This window comes from Phoxinus phoxinus, assembly GCF_949152265.1.
Source record: "Phoxinus phoxinus genome assembly, chromosome: 12".
NCBI classification, from domain to species: domain Eukaryota; kingdom Metazoa; phylum Chordata; class Actinopteri; order Cypriniformes; family Leuciscidae; genus Phoxinus; species Phoxinus phoxinus.
In genome coordinates, this window is record NC_136887.1 from 29,613,983 (window position 1) to 29,637,112 (window position 23,130).

General features: G+C 36.0%; 2 protein-coding genes across 2 annotated transcripts in view; both read left to right on the forward strand.

Moving 5' to 3' along the window:
• The window catches only part of cpxm1b (carboxypeptidase X (M14 family), member 1b), a 14,983-nt gene extending 459 nt beyond the window's left edge, over positions 1-14,524 (forward strand). The window contains exons 1-13 of the mRNA XM_079630017.1: positions 1-165; positions 2,432-2,541; positions 3,271-3,410; positions 3,509-3,593; positions 4,696-4,846; positions 5,368-5,456; positions 6,308-6,431; positions 11,187-11,383; positions 12,024-12,203; positions 12,352-12,646; positions 13,163-13,302; positions 13,424-13,526; positions 13,652-14,524. The exon at positions 1-165 is cut by the window's left edge and continues 459 nt beyond it. Coding sequence (XP_079486143.1) covers positions 1-165; positions 2,432-2,541; positions 3,271-3,410; positions 3,509-3,593; positions 4,696-4,846; positions 5,368-5,456; positions 6,308-6,431; positions 11,187-11,383; positions 12,024-12,203; positions 12,352-12,646; positions 13,163-13,302; positions 13,424-13,526; positions 13,652-13,968 — 2,096 coding nt within the window. The 3' untranslated portion in view covers positions 13,969-14,524. The remainder of the gene's footprint in view (positions 166-2,431; positions 2,542-3,270; positions 3,411-3,508; positions 3,594-4,695; positions 4,847-5,367; positions 5,457-6,307; positions 6,432-11,186; positions 11,384-12,023; positions 12,204-12,351; positions 12,647-13,162; positions 13,303-13,423; positions 13,527-13,651) is intronic.
• A 369-nt stretch (positions 14,525-14,893) lies between these two features.
• cox18 (cytochrome c oxidase assembly factor COX18) lies at positions 14,894-22,746 on the forward strand. The gene is made up of 7 exons (XM_079631086.1): positions 14,894-15,039; positions 15,684-16,101; positions 17,776-17,876; positions 18,767-18,933; positions 19,075-19,190; positions 20,678-20,785; positions 22,048-22,746. Exons 2-7 carry the CDS (start codon positions 15,700-15,702, stop codon positions 22,213-22,215), a joined length of 1,062 nt encoding a protein of 353 aa, XP_079487212.1. The 5' UTR covers positions 14,894-15,039; positions 15,684-15,699; the 3' UTR covers positions 22,216-22,746.
• Positions 22,747-23,130: the final 384 nt, after the last annotated feature.

Sequence of the window (23,130 nt, forward strand, 5' to 3'; positions counted from 1 at the left end):
GCACGAAAGCCCTGAAACCAACAACAGTGAAGCCAACAGTAACAGCCACAAGGACGACGACCAGCCCAGTGCGTTTCCACACAGAGGACCTGAATGAAAACATTGATAAAAACGTGGAACGGAGAGTTTGGCACAAAAAAGAAAGTGAAGAACCACCGGTATTTGGTGAGCAAATGTGATTTATTTATCCATCCATCCATCTATACATGCATAACCTATCAATCTATCTATCTATCTATCTATCTATCTATCTATCTATCTATGCATCACCCATCCATCCATCTATCTACTATCTATCTATGCATCACCCATCCATCCATCTATCTATCTATCTATCTATCTATCTATCTATCTATCTATCTATCTATCTATCTATCTATCTATATGTATGCATCATCAAACAAAAGAAAAACTCCCAGATCATCAGTTCATAAATTTGCTTGCAAGCATTGTTACATAATTCTGTCCATATTCAAACACTGCTCTAATAGTCCATTTCCTGAAACTTTCAAAAGCCAGTTGGGTCAGTGAACTAGTTTTCTCCACTAAGCAAACAAACCACTGAGCTAAAAAGCACGATTTTCCATAGATTATATTCAACTTCAGGAATTCTATGGTCAGAATTATGAGCAAATCTTAGTTTTGGTCATGTAGGCTACCACATGTTGTTTCAAGTTGACTAAAACGAGTATGTGTACAAAACATCTGCTCGAAATATAAAGCTACAGTTGAAGTCTTTATTATGAAGACAGACCCATTCAAGAAGAACATATCATCTCAATGAAGCGTCACAAGCAACAGCTCATCTTCTCAACTTCTTTTATGTTCTGCAGAATTGGGGTGTTTTAGCTGATTTGTAGGGGGAGGTGGTTGTGTAAGAAGCCCATCCAGACCTCTCCAAAGACCTCTTAGAGATGAGCCCAGTGGCATTTCACTCCACAGCCGTGCTTTCTGTCCACTTGGAGTATAAAACAATTTAAAGGGCAACAGGACAGTCTTCCAGGTCAGAGTATTTGGGCCATCTAAACACCACCAGTGCCAGGAAATCTCCCCACTTTCAGATGAATTGGTAAGGAATGCTGACTCCGCAAACCATCAGACTGACTCACCCACAAGAACCAGATGTGCATTTCTCTCACTGAGAGCCTGATCACATTTACATGATGTCCCGATACAAAAGTTTGAATGCAACAGGCACAATCAGCTCCAATAACGCTAACCAGTAACAAACAAGATATTTCTGGAAATGCTATCCTAGGATGCTAGGTCACAGGGTTAACTGGGAGATCTAAATATAAAAAAAAAGTTAGTAAAGAGAATCTTTAAACTCCTTAAACTTGCATAAAAAGAGCATGACGCCCGCAAGCAGCAGTAAATTCTACTGGAAATTATTAATATACAACATGAGCAGGATTTCCTGCACAAAGGAATATAAAAGACTATACCATGCAAACTGTAACTGATTTTATTTGAGTGGCATTAAGGCATGTGTATACTGCGGTATAAGTACTGTATATCAATTATTATTATAATATTATAAACTAAACATCATGGCAGGAAGTGGTATATTGCATGCAGTTAGTCAAGTATTGCTTTTGAAAAAAAAGTGTGCTCAAGTCAAAGTTATGATGAACTATACTATACTATAGTCAAATAGTTTTTTATTAGCATCATAAAGCTTCGGTATATTAAAGAAAAAGGGGGTTCTGTGTCATTAGAGCAACACAACCCTGTTTAGAAAGGATGCTTAGCAAGAATAAAAAGTATGCATAAAAAAATTATACATAACAGTAAATAGGTAAAATCTTCAAACCTCACAGTTCCTCAGTTTTTCTCTAAAGATACATTTTTGTCTTTCTCTAAACAGTTCCGACTTTCACTCTTGAGTCAGGGGTATTTTATTTAGGAGGAATTAACATAGGAATGCATGCTTTTTTTAAATAAGTGCTCAACGCAGCTGAAGCAAACCATGTTCATATTATGACCAGTTTATAGTTTCACAGGTGCATTTGAAGACAGCATCAAACCAAACTTAGATCCTCTCCTGTTATAAAGTTAAATTACAGGCCACATCCATCTCAACCAGTTGTGCAAGGTTTGTCACACATTGGAGTAGCAGTTTACAGATCCTAAAGGCTTCAAAAACACACAGGACAACAACAAAAAAGAAGTAAAAAAAAAGAGAAAGTATTTGGAAAGCGGATGGGACAAGCTGAACTCCTCAAAACAACAGTTTCCTGTCTGCCCTGCAGCTGCAAAGACTAAAATATTATGGACTGATTTTCTCAAATGTTTTTTTTTTTTTTAGAAATTGCAGTCAAAATCCATTGGCTCAAAAATCTGAGGGGCACATGATGTGATGCTTCTGCTGTCAAAATCTTTCTCTCTATTCCCTTCCTCCTCTTTAAATCATATCTCTTTGCCTTCTCAGAGTGTCCTCCTTTGGGTCTGGAGTCGTTGAAAGTTAAAGACTCGCAGATTCAAGCCTCCTCTTATAAGCGCATGGGCCTGGGGCCACACAGGGGCCGACTCAACATACAGGTGGGCCACACAGCAGAATAGACCTCATATATTTATATTTATTCTGTATATATAAACATAAACTACCGCCCAAAAGTTTGGGGTCAATAAGGTCAGTTGTTGTTTTGTTGTTATTGTTGTTTTTGGAAAAACTTTATTAATTTTATTCAGCAAGGACACATTAAATTGTTTAAAAGTGACAGTAACGCAATTTATAATGTCACAAAAGATTATTTTAAATAAATGCTGTACTTTTGAACTTTATATTCATCAAAGAATCCTGACAAAAATGCATCACAGTTTCCACTAAAATATTAAGCAGCACAACTGTTTTCAACATTGATAATATTAAGAAATGTGATCACTAAATCGGCATATTAGAATGATTTCTGAAGGATCGTGTGACACTGAAGACTGGAGTAATGATGCTGAAAATTCAGATTGGCCATCACCAGAATAAATTAAATTTTTAAATGTGAAAATATTAATTATTAAATTTGAGTCATTTTAAATTGTAATACTATTTCACAATATTACTATTTTACTGTATTATTTTTAAATGCAGCCATAGCAATTAGAGATCTTTCAAAAATATTTAAAAAAAATCTTCAAACTTTTGAACGGTAGTGCATATGCATGTCATCATCATTAATATAGCATCAATTATGTATTCATCAGCATATTTGGCAGTTTTGGGTGTTTATATTAACATAACCATTGTTTCATGGTTTTTATTTTCTTCTTTTGCAGTCTGGTGTGGAGGATGGGGATATCTATGACGGAGCTTGGTGTGCCCAGTATGAAGATCAGAACCAATGGTTACAGGTTGATGCCAAGAAGCTCACACGCTTCACAGCAGTGATACTACAGGGTCGCAGCTCTATATGGAGGTACTTCATATCATGATATATGTCTCTACCATAATATCATAATTAAAACAAAATGGTAATTAAATTGCAATAATAACAATGTCTCTCTTATTTTGTAGCTGGGACTATGTAGAAACCTTCAAAGTTCAGGTTAGCAATGACACCATTAAATGGAAGCCATGCATGAACGGGACAGAAGAGGCGGTATGTTGTTCTCTTTGTTATCAACTGTAAAAAATTAAATAATAACACTATCGGTCAAATATTTGGAATCATTTTTAAATGTTTTTTTAAAGAAGTCTCTTTTGCTCACCCAAGACCATATTTATTTGATGACAAATACAGTAAAACAGCAATATTGTAAAATGTTATTACAATTTGAAAGAATCGTTTTAAATTTGAATATGCTTTAAAATTGTATTTATTCCTGTGACTGAATTTTCAGCAGCCATTACTCCAGTATTCAGGGTCACATTCACATGATTTCTCAGAAATCATTCTAAAATATTTAAAAAAGGCTTAATTATTCCAAACTTTCGACCAGTAGTGTATATTACCCGAAATAAGTTATTTTCATAATATTTCAATTTCATTTTCACATTTATTTGTAAAGCGCTTTTCACAATTACATCGTTTCAAAGCAGCTTTACAGAAAATGCATCCACATTACAATTTAGAGTGATCTGTTATCACAGTTAGTTTTAAAAAAATATGAATTTAAACAATGTAATAATTTAAGGCATAAACAATTAACTCATTGAAGTAATGAATACTTGTTTGTTAACAAATGATTATGACATGGTTGTAGCATTGGTGTTGATTCAGAGTAATAATATGTCAGAAAGGTGCCGTTTTTGCAGCTTAGTTTTAATAAATCATCACTTTGGACTTAAAATTGAGTTCTGAGAGTTACAGTATTTTCAGAGTATTATGAGGCTACATTACAATTTTACTCTCATTTAACAGAAATCCCCTCAAAATAAGCCCCCTTTTCCAGACAGTAGGTTGTGCCATTCACCTGTGCTGGTGTATATTAGCCTCAGTATCTTTGTGACATCATTATATCTATTCAGTTTCCAGCTGGCACAGAGTCTTATATACTAACAAAGGTTGGAGGCAGGCGCTGGCAGTAGTTGGCAGGGTTAAGCGGCTCTTTTGAAAAGAATAGCCTGCCCACTGCGGCCTGAACTGTGCCAGCCTCTCGTGTGCCCTCCTTGGACATTGACTGTGCCAGCTGCCACTGGCAAATGTTACTTGGATCGCATCAATAGGATCACTCACCAGAAGTGATCTTGTATGCTAACAGGTGTTTGAGGGGAACAAGGACACCGAAACGTCAGTCTTGGCCATTTTGCCCAAACCAGCAGTGGCACAATACATACGTATTAACCCTCAGACCTGGTTTAAGAATGGGACCATCTGCCTGCGAGCTGAAATTATGGGATGTGAGCTGCCAGGTATGCCAAACACAAACCTTTCACTGATCTCACATATGGAAGGCTTTTCTTTTACACCTCATAAACGCTAGAGACTGTTGTGTTTAGCATCCTTTTTAGGGGCCGGTTACATAAGTAAATGATAACAATATACTACTGAAAATCAAAAATGGCCACAGTAAAGGCCCGTTTACACCAAGGACAATAACTATAATGATAGCGATAAAGATATAGTTCTATAAATCATAGAGTCCACACCACAATTATAACGATAATGGCACAGAGGAACGATACTTTCAAATTGATTTTTTTCCAGCTGATGAATGATAAAAACATTGACAGCCAATCAGAATCCATTAAGCTTTAAAGAGCTTGAGCATTTAAAGTAGCAGACGACAAACCTGCAGCGCGCACTTGGAATAAAAAGAGCGTTAACGTTCATCGGTGTTGACACAAATATTTATCGTTATGGTCATTATTATAGTTATAATTCTTGGTGTGAACAGACCTTAATATTCATGAACTGCACATCGTGTTTTAAGATCCAAACAATATCTACCCATGGCAAGCTGAGGAAGGCACCAAGGACAAACTGGACTTCAGACATCACAACTACAAAGAGATGAGGAAGGTGAGAAGCCTTTTCTCCTCGGTTTGTTGTTGCTTAGTCAGCTTGAAATGGTGCAACCCACATACTGACCATTAAAAATAACAATACCTACATTTAAAATTAAGTATTGTTTTTCTAATGAAAGGAGAGTTATGATTCATAAATTGCTCTTTAAAGTGAGAAGCCCTACATGTGTCACAAAACCACCGCAGATTGACAGAGATGGATGACCGCATGATCTAAAAACCAGCCCTGGCTAGAAAACAAACATTTTCCCAGATTTTCACGTCAGTATATGAGCTGCCTTGCGGATCACTTGCGGTCAGTCTGACCACCATCATGCAACAGTGTCTACATTAACACAAGCCTGCGGGCAGGTAACAAAAAACACATTTATATACACACAGAAAGATAAATGCAAGGAATGTTTTAGTTTATTCTCCAGTCCTGGATACTTGTTTCCTTACTTCAGAAATTTGGATTTTTTTATGTTATTGAAAGAAGTCCCTTATTCTCAAAAAGGCTGCATGCATGTATTTAATAAAAAATACAGTAAAATCAGTAATATTGTGAAATATGATTACAATTTAAAATAATTTTCTATATTAATATATTTTGAAATATAGTTTATTCCTGTGATGCAAATTTGATTTTTCAGTATCATTACTCCAGTCTTCAGTGTCACATGATTCATGCTGCTCAAGAAACATTTATTATTATTATACATTTTGAAAACGGTTGTGCTGATTAATATTTTTGTGGAAATATTAGTTTTTTTCAGGATTTTGATGAATGGATAGATGAATGTGTCCTTGGTGTACATTATATGTAAGAATAAGATGTGAACAAGTTGATCATCATTTGTCTTTCAGCTCATGAAGTCTGTGAACGAGATGTGTCCTGATATCACCCGCATTTACAGCATTGGCAAAAGCTACATGGGCCTTAAACTGTATGTGATGGAAATCTCGGACAATCCAGGCAAACATGAGCTGGGTGAGTTTGAGTCCCAAACACAAGTTAGCCTACAGTATCACTAACTATACAGTGTTTAATCATGCATTAACCTGGCTAATTTAAAGGGCACCTATTATGGAATTTTGAAATGTACCTTTCATGTAGTGTGTAACATAGATCTAAGTGAACAAAAACATCCTGCAAAGTTTGAAATATGAAAGTGCACCGTATATAAAGTTATTGTCTTTCAAAAGTAAGAGTCGACTCGGAGTCATTTTTATGAATCGTTAGAAGACCGAAGCTTTTTCTCTGACTAGATGACGTCAACTTGTCAAGTTATTTGAATATGATACGCCCACTTATTGCGCTCCAAGGCCAGGGAAAATATCATGGCGACGAGACGCTGTGTTCTGAAGTGCGACTCATAAGCCAACTTTTTTCATCAGCCCAAGGAGGAGCATTTGAAGACTAAGTGGCTACAATTCACTATACCACAGAAGTATAGTCCGAGCCTTGTGCTTTGTTCGCGCCATTTTGAAGACGATTGCTTTACCAACTTAAATGAAATCAAACTTGGATTCGCGAGCCGGCTGATATTGAAGGTTCAGTTCAGTTCTAAGTGTATTTGCATCAGCTTCCTCCTCCGTATCACAACCTGTAAGTGTTATTAATAATTTTTGCTTTTATATTTTATGTAGCATGCTTAATAATTATTTTGTTTGTTGTGTAAGCACCGTTTAGCTTCTAGGTCTTCAATGACAATTGTATTGAGATATGTGAAGTGTTTGTCGTTGTTTTCGGAGTTGTCTAAAGAATAGAGTAATACCTCGTAGTAACGTAACTGCATTTTTTTGTGTAAAAACGTTATGTTTATGCATCGGGCTAACGCAAACAAAGACTGATTGTGCTTTTTCAATATGAACTCTGGGCTATGCTCGCTAACATAACATTAAATTCTTTATCTTATTTTTCGTTTTTTACTACAAACTATAAAGCAGTGGACTATAATCATTATTATAACACGATTTAATTGATAAAAGCAGCATTGTACTGTGTGTTAAAAATAAGTATTATCTCTGTAAACACTGCTGGGTCATCTGACCAATCACCGCAGATTAGCGTCGCGCAAAGGAGGGGTTTGGAAAAATGAGTCGTTGAACGAATCATTTTGGAGTCGGTGAGCAAATCAGGTAAAAATAAATGCATATTATACGAAAACAAAAGTGTTTTTTGTCATTGCATGCACGTAAAACTGTTGTTGGGGACTCCCTAAACAACATTAGAAATATTTTAAATGTCATAATAGGTGCCCTTTAAATTGCAAACATTTATGATAAATCCAAAAAAAATTGAACTGCTTTAAAATAATGCAACCTTTTTTTGGATTAAAAACAATTATTTTAACATGTTTGATAAAAACTGGAAGAAAAAAAATGGCAAAAAAAATGGCAACTGGCAAATCTGTGGAATTCCTTAATGGATTTAAACATGGTAAAATATATTGAACAAAATGACCATGTAACAACAAAGGGTATGTGGAATTTTGTGAATAACTAGAGTTCAGATTCTTAGGAAATCAGTTGAGTTTTCTGTGGTGCTCTTTGGGCATGGATTCGACGTGGGCGCAGTTATCAGTTTTTATGCTGTAACGATAGCAATTGGAACAGAGCCCAAAAACCCTCTGCCTCTCTTTCACTCACTCTCATTCAGTCTGATTTGCCCTTTCTATTTACACTGGGCAACTCTAGTGTTTGCATTGGCCTGTGGGTTAGAAATTGGTTCCTCGGTGAGAGGTTGCCAGCTCTGGCAGTGGTTTACTCATCTCCTGCCAGCACTCATAATGCAGGCTGGAGCCAGGGATGCAATCGCAGAAGGCCATGGCGGCAGACCTCAGAAAGAGTCTAGAGACGGAAAGTGGGAAGAAATAAAATCATGGAGCATTTCACGAGTTGATCAAAGCATGTGCCGATTCTGTTTAAGAGGAAATTTGACTTGATTAATCTAAAGTCTCTCCGGGCACAGTGGAGAAATGCCAGCCTACAAGAATCCACAAGTTATGGCCTCTTTGGGAATATATTAGCTTTATGTTGGCTGTGCTTATGAAATGAGAACAATATGAAAGTGCATTTGTGTGCTCTAGTGTTACAAGCCACACACATCATGTCTGAGGTCGAATAACACACCCAAATGTCATTAATGTAATAAGCGCTTTTTCGAAACACATTGACAGTCCTTTCGTATTCAGTTTCATTGTCTGATCTCCACCTAAATGAACCATTAATCTTTTCAAATCTGTTTTGATATATAAATATAAAGAGACAAAAATAAGTGCAACAGTGACCACATACTTTTCCAGCAGCCTTGATCCTCAAGTTCTATGCCTTAAAGCAAATCAACAAGCTCTGAATCAAGAGATGAATAACAATATTAAAAAGATAAAAAACAGTGTTCTTAACATCTGATGGAATTAACTACAAAAAACGATGGTACACTGTAAAACAATTGATTAGTATTAAAACAGTATATTTTACATTTATTGAATATACTGTATAAACACACACACATATACAAGACATTTGAGAGAGACTAACTAGCTGCTTTATATATTAATTTAACTTGTTTCATATTTGATCTTTACACAGTTATTGAACAGAAATAAATCAACACTGAAATTACACTATTTTCTTTTAAGAGCTGCTTTACAGCAGAATTGAAGTCTGTGTGCATCATTGAATCATTATTTTCCTGTTTATCACAGTAAAACTGCTTTTAAACAATCTGTATAAGTCCTAGGCTATATTAATAAAGGTGACTTGACTCAAAAAAATTAGGTTGAAATTAAATTAACTAAAGGAAGCAAATCAACAAAATTATCAAATAATAAAAACATGAGTTCATGGCGCATCTGTCTTAAAACTGTTATACATTAGGTAAATAAAAAAAGATTTCTTTGGAGAATGATTTTTTTATTTGTAGATCTGCTCTGGCTGCTGTGCTCTACACAGGAGATGAGACATTCTCATTATTTCCTAGCCTGTCTGATGGGTATATCATCTTTTTTGGTTGCACGCTCAATACGAATCAGTCGCTTGTTGTTTCGGGGGTTTCCAGACTCATGCGTTTCCTGCCTGCATTTAAATCAGTGGCATATCAATGCTGTGGTCTGCATGTGGGGGTCAAGGTTCAGTTAGTTACTCCTCTGGAAATTCCTCCTCTTTGGCGGGATTTGTGATGTTTTCTCAGTGAGGCTAACGAGAGCCAGATTGCTGAGACTGAATGGGTCAACTGTTAGCCAAATATTGCAGAGAAAGAGGAGGGGGGATTTAACCTTGCAGAGGACCTGAACCTAATGACGCTCAGTTTCACTGTCAAAACAGACGCAACTAGTGCTCCTCTTGAGAGGCAGCAAGCTGCAAGCCGAATCAATATTTATAGAAATAAATCAACCATGCTTGGTTAGATATGCACATAGGCTATTTCCTGTTTTTGCTTAAAAATTCTGAGAGATGGCTCAATAAATGTGCCTGTTTTTTCTCATTGTATCCAAAATGTTATCCTAAATTTCATGATATTATAATTGAAAAAGGCCACAAATCCCTCTATCCTTCTTTTTCATTAAATCGTATATCATTTAAGTATCGCTTATCTGAGACGGAAACTGGTGACTACAGATACATTTTTATGTTTTAGCAAGCTACTAATTTATGAGCATTCTCAAATCTATAGGTCATGTTCTACCACATTAAAAAGCATTTTTCCCCACTTTCAGTTTTACACTATTTAAAAAGAGTTGTTTTCGTTTTACATGGGTCTAATGTTAAACTACTGAATGCTTTCTCTCAGTCTGCTAGCTATCAAACACTGTTGTTTGCGAAATACAATATTATTCTCCACCAATACACTATCGTTCAAATGTTTGGGGTCGGTACGATTTTTAAAATGTTTTCTGTGTCATCAAGGCTGCATATTTTTTTTATCAAAAATACAGTAAAACGGTAATATTCATCTCTGTATCACATCTATGAATCACTGTTATTTGTGAAACAAATTTAATCAGTGGTGGAAAAAACTGGTGCAAAAAGGGCATTCCTACAATATAATCAGAAACTGTTTTTTTATTATCCACTGCAATAAGTGTCATTAAAGTCCAAGGCTACAGACCCTTTTCACAGACTGTGATGACACATTTCCACATTTATTACCATTGTAATGTAAATGGCAACGTTTTTTTATGTTCTTTTTTATTTTATTATGTATATTTATAACACTATAGTTTAAGTTATATTGCCTTGGCATTCAATTACAGAAAACTAGTTAAGGCTGCTGTGTGAGTGTCAAATTTGACATCTTTCTCCCTCTGAAATGTAATATGCATATAGGTAAAAGCTTTTTGACTCTTTCCTAAAATTTAAGGCACTCTTCTTTTTGCCTATTTTGTTCCACCCACTAGAGAACCACTGATAAAAACCCTTACATTTTAAAACAAAATGTCGGCCAAAGACATTACGCCCGACAAATTATGAAAAAAATAATTAACTTTTAAAACATTTAACAGACAAGCAGAGATTTCTGCCTCTCTGAGCTGCTAGAGAGAGGGTGCCAGATTTCAGACACCTCTGTTAGCACACTCTATAGAGGAGGTGGAGAGAATCTGGGCAAAGCATGGAGTTACTTTTCAAAACAGAGCCACACATCTGTAAATCCAAGTACCATAACACTCCTAATAACTGCACACACCTAATCCAATTTCTGTGACAGCTTGACAATCTAAAAACAGTTTGGCTCCCCCTGCAGGTGAACCCGAGTTCCGCTATGTGGCCGGTATGCATGGAAACGAAGTGCTCGGGAGGGAACTACTGCTCAACCTGATGGAGTACATATGCCAGGAGTACAAACGTGGAAATCAGCGGATAGTTCATCTAGTCAAAGAGACACGCATCCATCTTCTGCCCTCGATGAACCCTGATGGCTATGAAATGGCTTACAAAAAGGTAGAGTGGGGAACGCAAGAGCAAGAGCAAAAAGCTTTGCTCAAACTTTTGCTATTGCGTTAGAACTGGACACAAACCAAGGGATTAAGGGGCGGTAATATTATAATAAGATCCCCTTCCTACATCAGAAGGGGAACGAAATCTGTTCAGCTTATTTTTTGACATGCTTGCAGAGAAAGGCTTACCAAAACAAAGTCGAAGAAAAATAAAGTTTTCACGTTTTCTGAGTTGGTAGATGCACCGGGGACCAGGCCCGGTGCCAGACACAAATTCACGGACGGGCAGCATTACATTTGTTCAGGGGGACACAAATGAACCTCATTGCATAATAACATTAATCATTTATGAATATATGATACAATGATAATGATCGATAGTGCATTATAAAAAATAAATATTTTTTTTTATTCAGGAGTTATGTATATACAAAATTATAACTTTTTATAACATTAGCCCATTGATTTAAAAAAAATTGTGGGATTGGTGGTTGGGACGCCGGGACTGAGTATAGCAATTAAACACGGAAAAAGTACGATTTTCATGATATGTCCCCTTGAAATATTTTAAACCAAGCACAAACCAGCTCAATTAATCAAGACTTCCTAACACTTGTGTTTTGTGAACATGTTTTGTTTTACAGGGTTCAGAGCTGGCCGGATGGGCACTGGGTCGCTATAGTTATGAAGGCATTGACATGAATCACAACTTTGCAGATCTGAACACAGTGATGTGGGACGCCATCGAGCTAGAAACAGACAAGTCCAAACTAATCAATCACTACTTTCCCATTCCAGAGTACTACACTTCAGAAGAAGCTTTGGTAAACTATGACTGTAAAGATCATATATGAGATCTCACCGATTAAAACAAACACCATTCCATCTTTAAACGACTTCAAATCACTATTCTCATGTAATTTGGCCATAATATTTTAAATAAATCACATTATTCATGTCTTTATATTGAAGGTGGCTTCAGAAACGAGAGCCGTCATCAGTTGGATGCAGACTATACCATTTGTTCTCAGCGCTAACCTGCATGGAGGAGAGCTGGTGGTCACGTACCCGTTTGACATGACCAAAGACTGGGCCCCTAAAGAGCTCACGCCCACCGCCGATGACAGCTTTTTCCGCTGGCTGGCCACCGTTTACGCCAGCACCAACCATGTGATGTCCAACCCAGACCGAAGGCCCTGCCACAATGAGGACTTCCTGCGTTACAATAACATTATTAATGGAGCGAACTGGCACACTGTACCAGGCAGTGAGTAATGCTGCTCTTGTGGCTTTTGAGATCAAGGGACTTAGTCTTTGCTGATAAAAGTTCACATATGATATATTTATATTTTTGGAAATGCATATCAGTGTCAGATCGTTCATGTCAGATCGTACCAAGTAATTTCATCACACAGGATGGAATATCTATGTAATGCTTTTTTGTAGTATCTCTAGCTAGAATTTCCTCATTTTCACTCACTATTTCCCTTTTACGAAGGAAATATAGTAACATAATTTGATCATGTGACAATGAAGACTGGAGTAATTATGCTGAAATTTCAACTTTGATCACAGGAATAAATTAAATTTTAAAATATATTTCAAATATAAAAAAGTTACTTTAAATTGTAATATTAGCTGTTACTGTATTTTTTTATCAAATAAATGCAGCCTTGGTGAGAATAAGACACTTCTTTAAAAAACATTACAAAATCTTACCGACTTTTATTAACCCTGATTACATGAATTTAACACTTCATGTGAACTGTGTTTTCATCTGTAGGTATGAATGACTTCAGTTACCTACACACCAACTGTTTTGAGGTGACCGTGGAGCTGTCCTGTGATAAGTTCCCTCATGCCGGTGAGCTGCCTATAGAATGGGAGAACAATAAAGAATCTCTCCTTGTCTACATGGAGCAGGTACAATATATCGCAAACAAAAACCCAGCAACCACTAAATATTTGTCTCAGATATGTCCAAACACCTGAATGTGTCATTAAAAACAATGCAATCAATGCATTTGTCAATATTTGTCAACAGGTGCACAGAGGAATCAAAGGAGTGGTTAGGGACAAAGACACTGAAGCCGGCATCGCTGATGCCATCATCAAAGTGGATGACATCGACCATCACATAAGATCAGGTAATGCTACTCTCAGAATAATTAAAACTATCAAACAAATATGCATAACTTGGACTATCTTAAACGGTCTCACTAAATAACACTCAAATCTGTCAAAATAAAAATTAAAAACTATCTTTTTTCAGCTTTTGATGGGGACTTCTGGCGTCTGTTGAACCCGGGTGACTATGATATCACAGTGACCGCAGAGGGATATTTCCCAGCCACTCGAAGTTGCAGGGTCGAGTACGAGCATTACCCCACTATCTGCGACTTCCAACTTACCAAGACACCAAAACAGCGGCTGAGAGAGATCCTGGCCAAGGGAGGCAAGATTCCCAAAGACCTGCAGCTCCGACTGCGCCAGCTGCGCATGCGGAAACTGCGTGTCACTACTAAGCTTATTAACCGACGCAGAGAGTCACAGCAGCGGAGGGCTAGGGGGGCCCCACAACTAGACTGACCTTTAACCTTTGACCTGTTTTGCCGGCCAAGTACAGGATTAGACTGTATCAATGTCTAGTGGCAAATACAATTTAGATGGGCCTGTAAATAGGTTGCCCTTTTCTGTGGTAAAATAATTGTGTATTATACATTTGAGGAGCAGATATATTATGCAGTGTAAATTAAATTTCACACCAAGATGTCTCAAAACTGTTTTATACTTTTATACAAGACATTGATAACGTCATTTAAAAATATACCGTTGTTGGAATGTTTGACTTTTATGCTAATCTGTGCCCACATTTGTGCATAGAGGTGCAAATACATCTCAGTCTGGAACTGATGTTTTGTCAATTGGTTTCTTTAGCTGTAGCCTATAGTGTTTATATTTTGTTTGCTATATATATTTCAAACAGTTTAACCTTGAAAGTCAACCAGAGTTGACATCTTCTGAAATATATACTGAAGAGTTATTTATAATGATCATAAATAGCACTTGGATGTTTTGTTTTTTAAGGAAATGCTGCCACAAAAAAAGATATCAAGATAAACAAACAAAAAAACATACCTCAATATGATTAGCACTCGTAATAACCAAATATGAGTAGTTCCGAATGGAATGGGAATCATTTTTACATAACTAAACTTTTGTGATAAACAATTTTCGAAGTAAACCAGATGAACGAACTTTATCTTGTACTGTTATATGGACGTCACTGTCTCTGTTGAACCTGTGGCTGTCAGCAGATGTCGCTGTGGTGCTTTTAAAGATTTCAATAGGGTACAGAATTATAGTAAAATAAATAAATACGTTTTTAGAATGCATTGAATCTACTATTTATTTTTTAATACTTAACTTATTTAACCTAGTTACATTCTTAACTATTTGTTTTATTAGTGAGTGAGTGACGCAAATGTTTTTCTGAAATACGTGACGTCATATTCAAGCGACTTGTCATGGTCATGCCTTGCTCATTTTGACATTCCGAAGAAAAGGGACGACTGTGTAAATTATTTTTCAATACACATTCAACGCGCGAAGGATGTGACAAACAACATGCTTATCTAGAGTTTGGAACTGCAGACGAAGGTGAAGATTTTGTTACGTTTCTTACAGTTGACCGGCAGCCGGTTACTTACCAGGTTAAAGGTGTTATCTTTGTCTGGTGATTTTATTATTAATCATATATATATATATATATATATATATATATATATATATATATATATATATACACACACACACACACATTTGATCTATTTTGAATTTGTATTTTTCACCGTTTTTTCCATGGGTTGAGTTTTATTATGGTCTGTTTAAAAATATTATTTGAATACAGAATATACAGAACATAAAAACGTGAATTATCTAATAATATATGGCCAGCATTTAGTTTGTGTGTCAAGATCAAGAGAGAGCTAAAGTATATGAAACATAACAGGTTATGATATGTATCAAATAAATAAAAAAAGGACACCAACTAAGTTAATCCATAATCAAAAACAGACAGACAATGAGCCATGCTGTAGCTTTAAACAATTACTAGGCATTTGCACAAACAAAAGTCAGATATTTTCTACAGAAAAGTACAAAGACAGGATATGTGGTTAAGGAGTGATGCTAGAATAGTTGGATCTGTTCATAACTTCATAATTTCAGCCTAACTAGAAACAAAACGGTTTTGCTTTTGTGTGCAGACATTTCTGTAATTCCTCCTTGTTATTTTTTTTCAGAGGTTCATCCATAAAGATGTGGCCAAAGCTTACCAGGTCGGTGACCTTTGTGACTCTACGGATATGTCGCCAAAGCAACCTAGCAACACTGAGGCCTCACATCAGAAGCATCTCTCATTGTTCCTCCTTCCTGGACAGCAGAACTCAAACCATCCAGCCTCTCTGCAGCAGGTCTGGCCATCCCTCCATCACACCGGCCCTGGGGCTTCAGCCCAGAAGAACTATAACCACAGACCGGTCGAGCTGGTATGAGAGCATTTCAGACTCCACGCCCGTACACCTCATGGAGCAGCTCCTCGTGTCCACTCAACAGATGACGGGACTGCCGTGGTGGGCCAGCATCATGTGTACTACACTGACACTGCGCACCGCTGTCACTCTCCCCCTGGGAATCTATCAGACGATCATCATTGCAAAGGTGCTGCTAGATCATTTCAGCAAGAAGCTGTTCTAGTCATTGTCCATGTCTGGATCTGTGGTTGCGTAAAATCTTGTTGGTGTTTTTTTTTTAGCTATACACAACTATTCAAATGTTTGGGGTCGCTAAGATTTATGTTTTTATAAGAAGCCACTTGCATTTATTAGATCAAAAATTCAATACAAACTTGAGTATTATTACAATTTAAAGAAGCAGTTTTCTATATATATATTTTATCTTTGTAATGCAAAGCTGAATTTTCAGCATCATTACTCCAGTCTTCATTGTCACATGATCGTTCAGAAATCATTATAATATGGTGATTTGATACTCAAGGAACATTTATTAGTATCAATGTTGAAAATGGCTTAGTGTTTTTGTGGAAACCATGATAAAAAATATTCTTTGAATAAAAAGTTCTAAAGAACAGCATTTATTTGAAATATAAATATTTTATAACATTATAATTGTTTTTACTGTCACATTTGATCAATTTAATGCTTCTTTGCTGAATAAAAGTATTAATTTTTTTCAAATAAAATCTCACTGACCCCAAACTTCTGAACGGTAGTGTATGTTGTGATGAATGTGTTGTCATCAAATACTTTTCACCTATTCTGCTAATTCACAGGCCCATTTAGTCTTTTCTTAAAAAGGATATATTCTTGTAGAATTTCATTATATCCCCTTTTTTAAAGTAAAATATAATGTTAAATAATAAATCAGATGTATGTACAATAACATAACATATGCGTGCTCACCACTCTACATGTGTGTGCACTAACTTGGATGGGTTAAATGCAGAGGACAAATGCAGAGTTACAATACTTGGCCGTCATGTCACTGTCACTAAAAGCGTCAAGCGATGGATGTCTATTCCATGGTCCATGTTCTGGTTGTGGTGATTTCTGAAAAAAAAATTCATACATTTTCATAAATGGTCTGAGTGGGCTAGGGATGGAGCTTTGCCATGTGAGTGGCTGGTACATCAAACGCAGATTTCAAAAGCCTAACTAAAAGCTATTTTCCACAATATGTTTCTTTCAATAAGTATATACATGACTAGGTTTGATGACTAAGTGAATCATTGAGTTAACAGCCCCTTCTCGTGTGAATTTCTTTGTTTGTCTGCACTTAGTAGAGTATGGGAGGCACATCTTGGAGGTCAGCAGATATCGCAGAGAAAACACTGGAGATTATGTGCCTTATTAAGAATCTCTCTCTCTCTCCCACTCTCCCAGCTGTGGGATGTTTCTCTTGCCAAGAAGGAGAATTGAAGCAAAAGAATGTTCCTCCCCTCTTTCTTCCCTCCCTACTGATGTCCCACAGTGTGAGAACATTAGCTGTAGCATGTCAGACCTACTCTTTAAACTGATGTCTTGATATCTAAACAAGCAGAGATGAGGCCAAATCAATTGTCCTTTTTAAATAGAGTTTGATCTGTAGCCATTGAAAATATGTGTGTGTGTGTCTCTATCTAAAAATGTTTGCAATTTTATTAAACTGAATCAAAACACTGGTCCATCTAGGCTGTATTTCGGTTTTTAGTACCAGTGGCAGTGTCCAGTGAATTACAGATTTCATAGGCGAGGGACTTTGTAACTGTTGGAAAATACTTAAAAAGGAGTTCAGGCTGGGAAAAAAGTAACACATGTGCCCTTTTGCCTCAGCTAGGTTGAAGCTCTGCAGAAGGAGATAGCTGTGTTAGCCCGCCAGTTAAACATTGAGGTCGCGGTGAAAGCCAAAGAGAAGGGCTGGTCAGAGAAAACATGCAGGTAGGAGATACATTTTTCATGCCATCTACTTAAATGGTTACTTTCTGTCTTAAATAGTACGTTGTGAGCGCTAAAAAAGTATGTGATATATAGTATGAATGTGTGTAGTATGAATGTATTCTGGGACATACTACATTCGCAATGTTGTCATAGTCATATGACCTACCAACGTCAGTTGAGTCGCTTCACTGCCATTCACAAATCCTCTCCCGTGGCCTCATGGGATAGTAAAGTGTCGATCGTATACACACTTCAGCATCTCGGCAGAAGTAGTAGGTGATCCGGGGATATTTTACAGATTCTTTTATTGAGTACTGTTTTTCGCCTACTATATAGTAGGGAAGTATGCGATTTGGAACACATTCTCTGTCTTGGGTTAAAGTCTTTGTCATATGAAAAGCCCATATTAAAGGTCTCAGAAAATAAGCAGTCTCATTTCACTGCAAAATCTTTTTGTTTTCATTTTCTTAAAGAAATTGCATAAGTAAGATTTGTTTTCAGAAAATATATCTTATTAAATGCATGTTTTTGGTGTTTTTCACTTTTGTTGTGGTTTTATTTTTGTAAGATTTTAATATAATGAACAAAAAATTTGTCAATGGTGGGAAAAAAATAAACAATAATTTTTTTAAAAAATATTAAATATATTTATTTTCAAGTTTTAAATATTTTTAAACTTAACAATAATATAATGAAAGGGGTATATTCAATATGAAAACAAGTTGTAATATTTTTAAAGCTGTTTATATATATTTTACTGCAAAACATGATTCTCTTCCCTCACACCAACATGGCCTGATAAAAACAGTATTATATTTCATTTCTCAGCTACACTATAACTGTGAAGGATTTAATCAACATTTGCTTAATTTCAACAATTGCATCTACAGGTATCGTTTTAAGAAGAATCTAAAGCGAATCGTGTCTGAGCTTTATGTTCGAGATAACTGCCACCCATACAAGGCCAGTTTGCTGATCTGGGTCCAGCTGCCCATGTGGGTGTGTTTGTCTCTGTCCCTGCGGAATCTCAGCCTGGGAATGGGACATGTTCCCCTGGGTGAGTCACATCCATTAGTCTATTACGTTTTCCAGATGTGCTCTTTAGTTGAATATTTAGCAATGCAACCAACTTCCCCATAATCACCTGAAGAGAGGCTTTTAATGAACTAACATACGTGTTTCTGCACACACTCATCAGCATCAGAAGCCGGTTTAGCAACAGGGGGCGCTCTGTGGTTCCCAGACCTCACTCTCCCAGACTCTACCTGGATCATTCCCGTTTCTCTTGGCATCATCAACTTGCTCATCACAGAGGTTATATATCATCACATATTTGCTGATGATCATTATATATAAGTGCATCACACATATATACATACAGTGGGGTTCAAATGTCTGATACCAATAATGAAAATTCTATATATACTCATACATATATACAGTATATATTTATTTGTTTGCATGTGTTTATTTATTTTAAATTGTTATATAATTCCATTTTTAAAAAATCCATAATATAATTGTTAATATAATGTAAAATTATTGGTCACACTTTACAATAATGTCTCATTTGTTAACATTAGTTAATGCATTAGCTAACATTAACTAACAATGAGAAATGTGTTTTATTGCATTTATTAACCTTTGTTAACGTTATTAAAAATTGTATTGTTTGTTCATGTTAGTTCACAGTACATTAACAAATGTTAACAAGTACAACTTTGGATTTAAAAAATGTATTAGTAAATGTGGAAATGACCATTAACCAAGATCAATAAATGCTTTAGAAGTATTGTTTATTGTAAGGGTTAGTTCACACAAAGTTATGTCATCATTTACACACCCTACTTTCGTTCATCTTCGGAACACAAATGAAGATATTTTTTATGAAATCTGAGAGCTTCCTGTCCCTCCATAGACAGCTGCACAACAACCACTTTGATGCTTAAAAAAGTTCATAAAGAGATCGTAAAACTAATCCAAATGAATTGAGTGCTTTAGTCCAAATTTTCTGAAGAGACTTGATCGCTTTATATGATAAACAGATAGAATTTTGGCTTTTATTTACATATAAACATTCATCAACTCACACATCAGTTGTGGTAAACCGAATCTCAAGCAACCACTGAGGTTCACTCTCGTGTTATGCAATACGTTTGAGCTTCAGCAAGAACCAATGAGGTTTGTTCTCAAAAATCATAATTTTTCACAAAAACAATTCAATTTTTAGAAGAGGCTCAATTGCTATAAATGATGAATAGATTGAATTTAGGCTTTATTTACATATTAACATTGATCAGCAAACATAAACAGAAGCGTGAGAACAAACCTCATTGGTTCTTGAAGGAACTCAAAATCTAGACTAAACCGCTCAATTCATATGAATAATTATTTTACGATCCCTTTTGTTAACTTTTTGAAGCGTCAAAGTGGTAGTGGCCTGGACTGTCAATGGAGGGATATAAATCTCTCAGATTTCATCAAAAAGATCTTCTTTTGTGTTCCGAAGATGAATGAAAGTCTTACGGGTTTGGAACAACATGAGGGCGAGTATTTAATGACAGAATTTTTATTTTTGTGTGAACTAACCCTTTAACTACTATATTTAACCAATGTTAACAAATGGAACCGTATTGTAAAGTGTTATCAAAGTCTAATTAAAATATATTTTTCTCATTTTCATTTATTTATATAAAAAAATTTGGGACTCGGTCTTGGCAGGTTTTATGAGGTTCACCTATTCTTTTACAGTTAATGTTTTGCTTGTTTCTTATCTTTTATTTCTTGATTTGGTTTTCCAGATGTTTGCCCTGAGACAACTAGAGCCTTCAAAGTTCCAGAAGTATGTGACACACTTCATCAGAGGAATATCTCTGGTGATGATTCCTATAGCCGCGACAGTCCCGTCAGTAAGTATCCCGGCACATTCAACTAGCATCTGCTCTATCTCTGTACTGTAACTTTACATGTTTCAACATGCATGACATTAATACATATCACTCACGTTTTCAAGTGATGATGTTTTTCCAAAAGAGAAGATAACAGTGGTACACGATGTCTTCTGTACAGACAGATATGCTCTGTTCTGACACTTTTGATCTTGTGAAAGAAGGGGCATATGAAGGATTGTGTTTTTGAAGCCCACCTGGTTACAAAAGACAAATGTTGTAGAACTTTACTTTATCTCCAGCAGATGCACAAATCGATGTCTCCTGCTTATCTCTCTGTAGACGTGTTTGTGTTGTGTCTCCAGTCCTTTCTTACGTACGAGCAATAGATGTTGGTCATGAGAATGCTTCATAAAAAAAACAGCACAATGAATTCTAATCAAATTCAAATGTTTTAAATGGATAGTTCAGCCAAAATATGTCAATTCTGTCATAATTTACCCAACTTCATGTCGTTCCAAACCCGCAAGACTTTCGTTTATCTTCAGAACACAAATGAAGATCTTATTGGTGAAATCTGAGAGCTTTCTGTCCCTCCATAGACAGCCAAACTACCACTTAGACGCTTCAAAAAGTTCATAAAGAGATTGTAAAACTAATCCAAATGAATTGAGTTCTTTAGTCCAAATTTTCTGAAGAGACTTGATCGCTTTATATGATGAACAGATTGAATTTAGGCTTTTTTCACATATAAACATTCAACTCACACATCAGTTGTGGTAAACCGAAGCTCAAGTATGTTCGCTTGATGCGCGAGAACCAATGAGGTTCATTCTCGTGTTGTTTGAGCTTCAGCAAGAACCAATGAGGTTTGTTCTTGAGCCTCAAGCAGGCTTATGTTTATGTTTGCTTATCAATATTTATATGTGAATAAAAGCCTAAATTCACTTTGTTCATCATATAAAGCGACCGAGTCTCTTCAGAAAATTTGGACTAAACGCTCAATATGGATTAGTTTAACAATCTCTTTATGAACTTTTTTGAAGCATCAAAGTGTCAGTTGCGTAGCGGTCTATTTTAGGGACAGAAAGCTCTCAGATTTCATCAATAAGATCTTCATTTGTGTTCTGAAGATGAACGAAAGTCTTCTGGGTTTGGAACGACAAAAAGAGAGAAATGACTAATTGGGTGAGTAATTAATGACATGATGATCATTTTTGTGAACTATCCCTTTAAGGGGTCCTGATGATTTGTTTTGTTCTTTCTGTTTTCCTGATGCATAGTCCATGTCTCTGTACTGGCTCAGCTCCAGTTGTGTTGGACTGGCACATAACCTCCTCCTGAGATCCCCTCGCTTCCGGGGCGTCTGTCGGATCCCTCCAACACGGTTAGACTCAGAAACTCCATACAAAGACATTGCAGCTGCCTTTGTAGCAAAATACATCAAATAGATGGAACCGGACATTGCAGATTATTAGTGCATCAGCTTCTGAAAATGTGGAACCAAATGACACTGTAACCAGAAGAATATGGCAACAACAACAAAAACAGCTGCCTTTTTGCCAGGAATCTCAGTATGAAGTCAGGACATGTTTATGAACAAATGACTCCAATAAGTAATAGAGTTTTAAGATGATGTTAAAAATAAAAAATGATTTGTGAAAAAAGGAATAGTCCTCCATTTTGTTATTAGTGTTGTTGCTCATACTTGGGGTTAGGATTCAACCCTGGTAGAAACAAATCATTGATTGAAGAAGTGGCATGAGCCATGTACACTGTAACTGGATAGGGGTCGGTAACTTTTTAAAATATTTTTGAAAGAAGTATCTTGTGTTCAGGCATAACCTAAAAATACAGCAAAATAACATTATTGAAATTTTAACTGTTCTAATTGAATCTATTTTAAAATCAATTTAATGACTTCTTGCTGAATAAAAGTATAAAATAAAAAGCATTATAGGAATAAATCTGAATTTAACGTTTCTCTTCATTTTTGTACAACTCATTTTACTTGGATTGGAGTAAATCTTAACTGAATTTGAACCACTTTTTGGTTGTAAATTGGTTCATTTTGTTAATAGTTTATGTTATCTTATAATATCACGCTTAGTATTATTTTTACATGATATAAATGTTTTTTTATTCATTAAAGTATATCTGTCATGTACTTGAAAGTGGAATCCTTTGGCACCCTAGCAACTATCCAAAATACCCTAGCAATCACCAAAAACTTATCTAGCTAAATCCATCAGAAAACCCAATCCATTCCACTGTATCACAAATAATAGCAATAACAATAGAACCACGAAATTTAAATGAGCTTCCAAAATTGCCAAAAAAGGAGGGTATGTTTACTTGTGTTATTG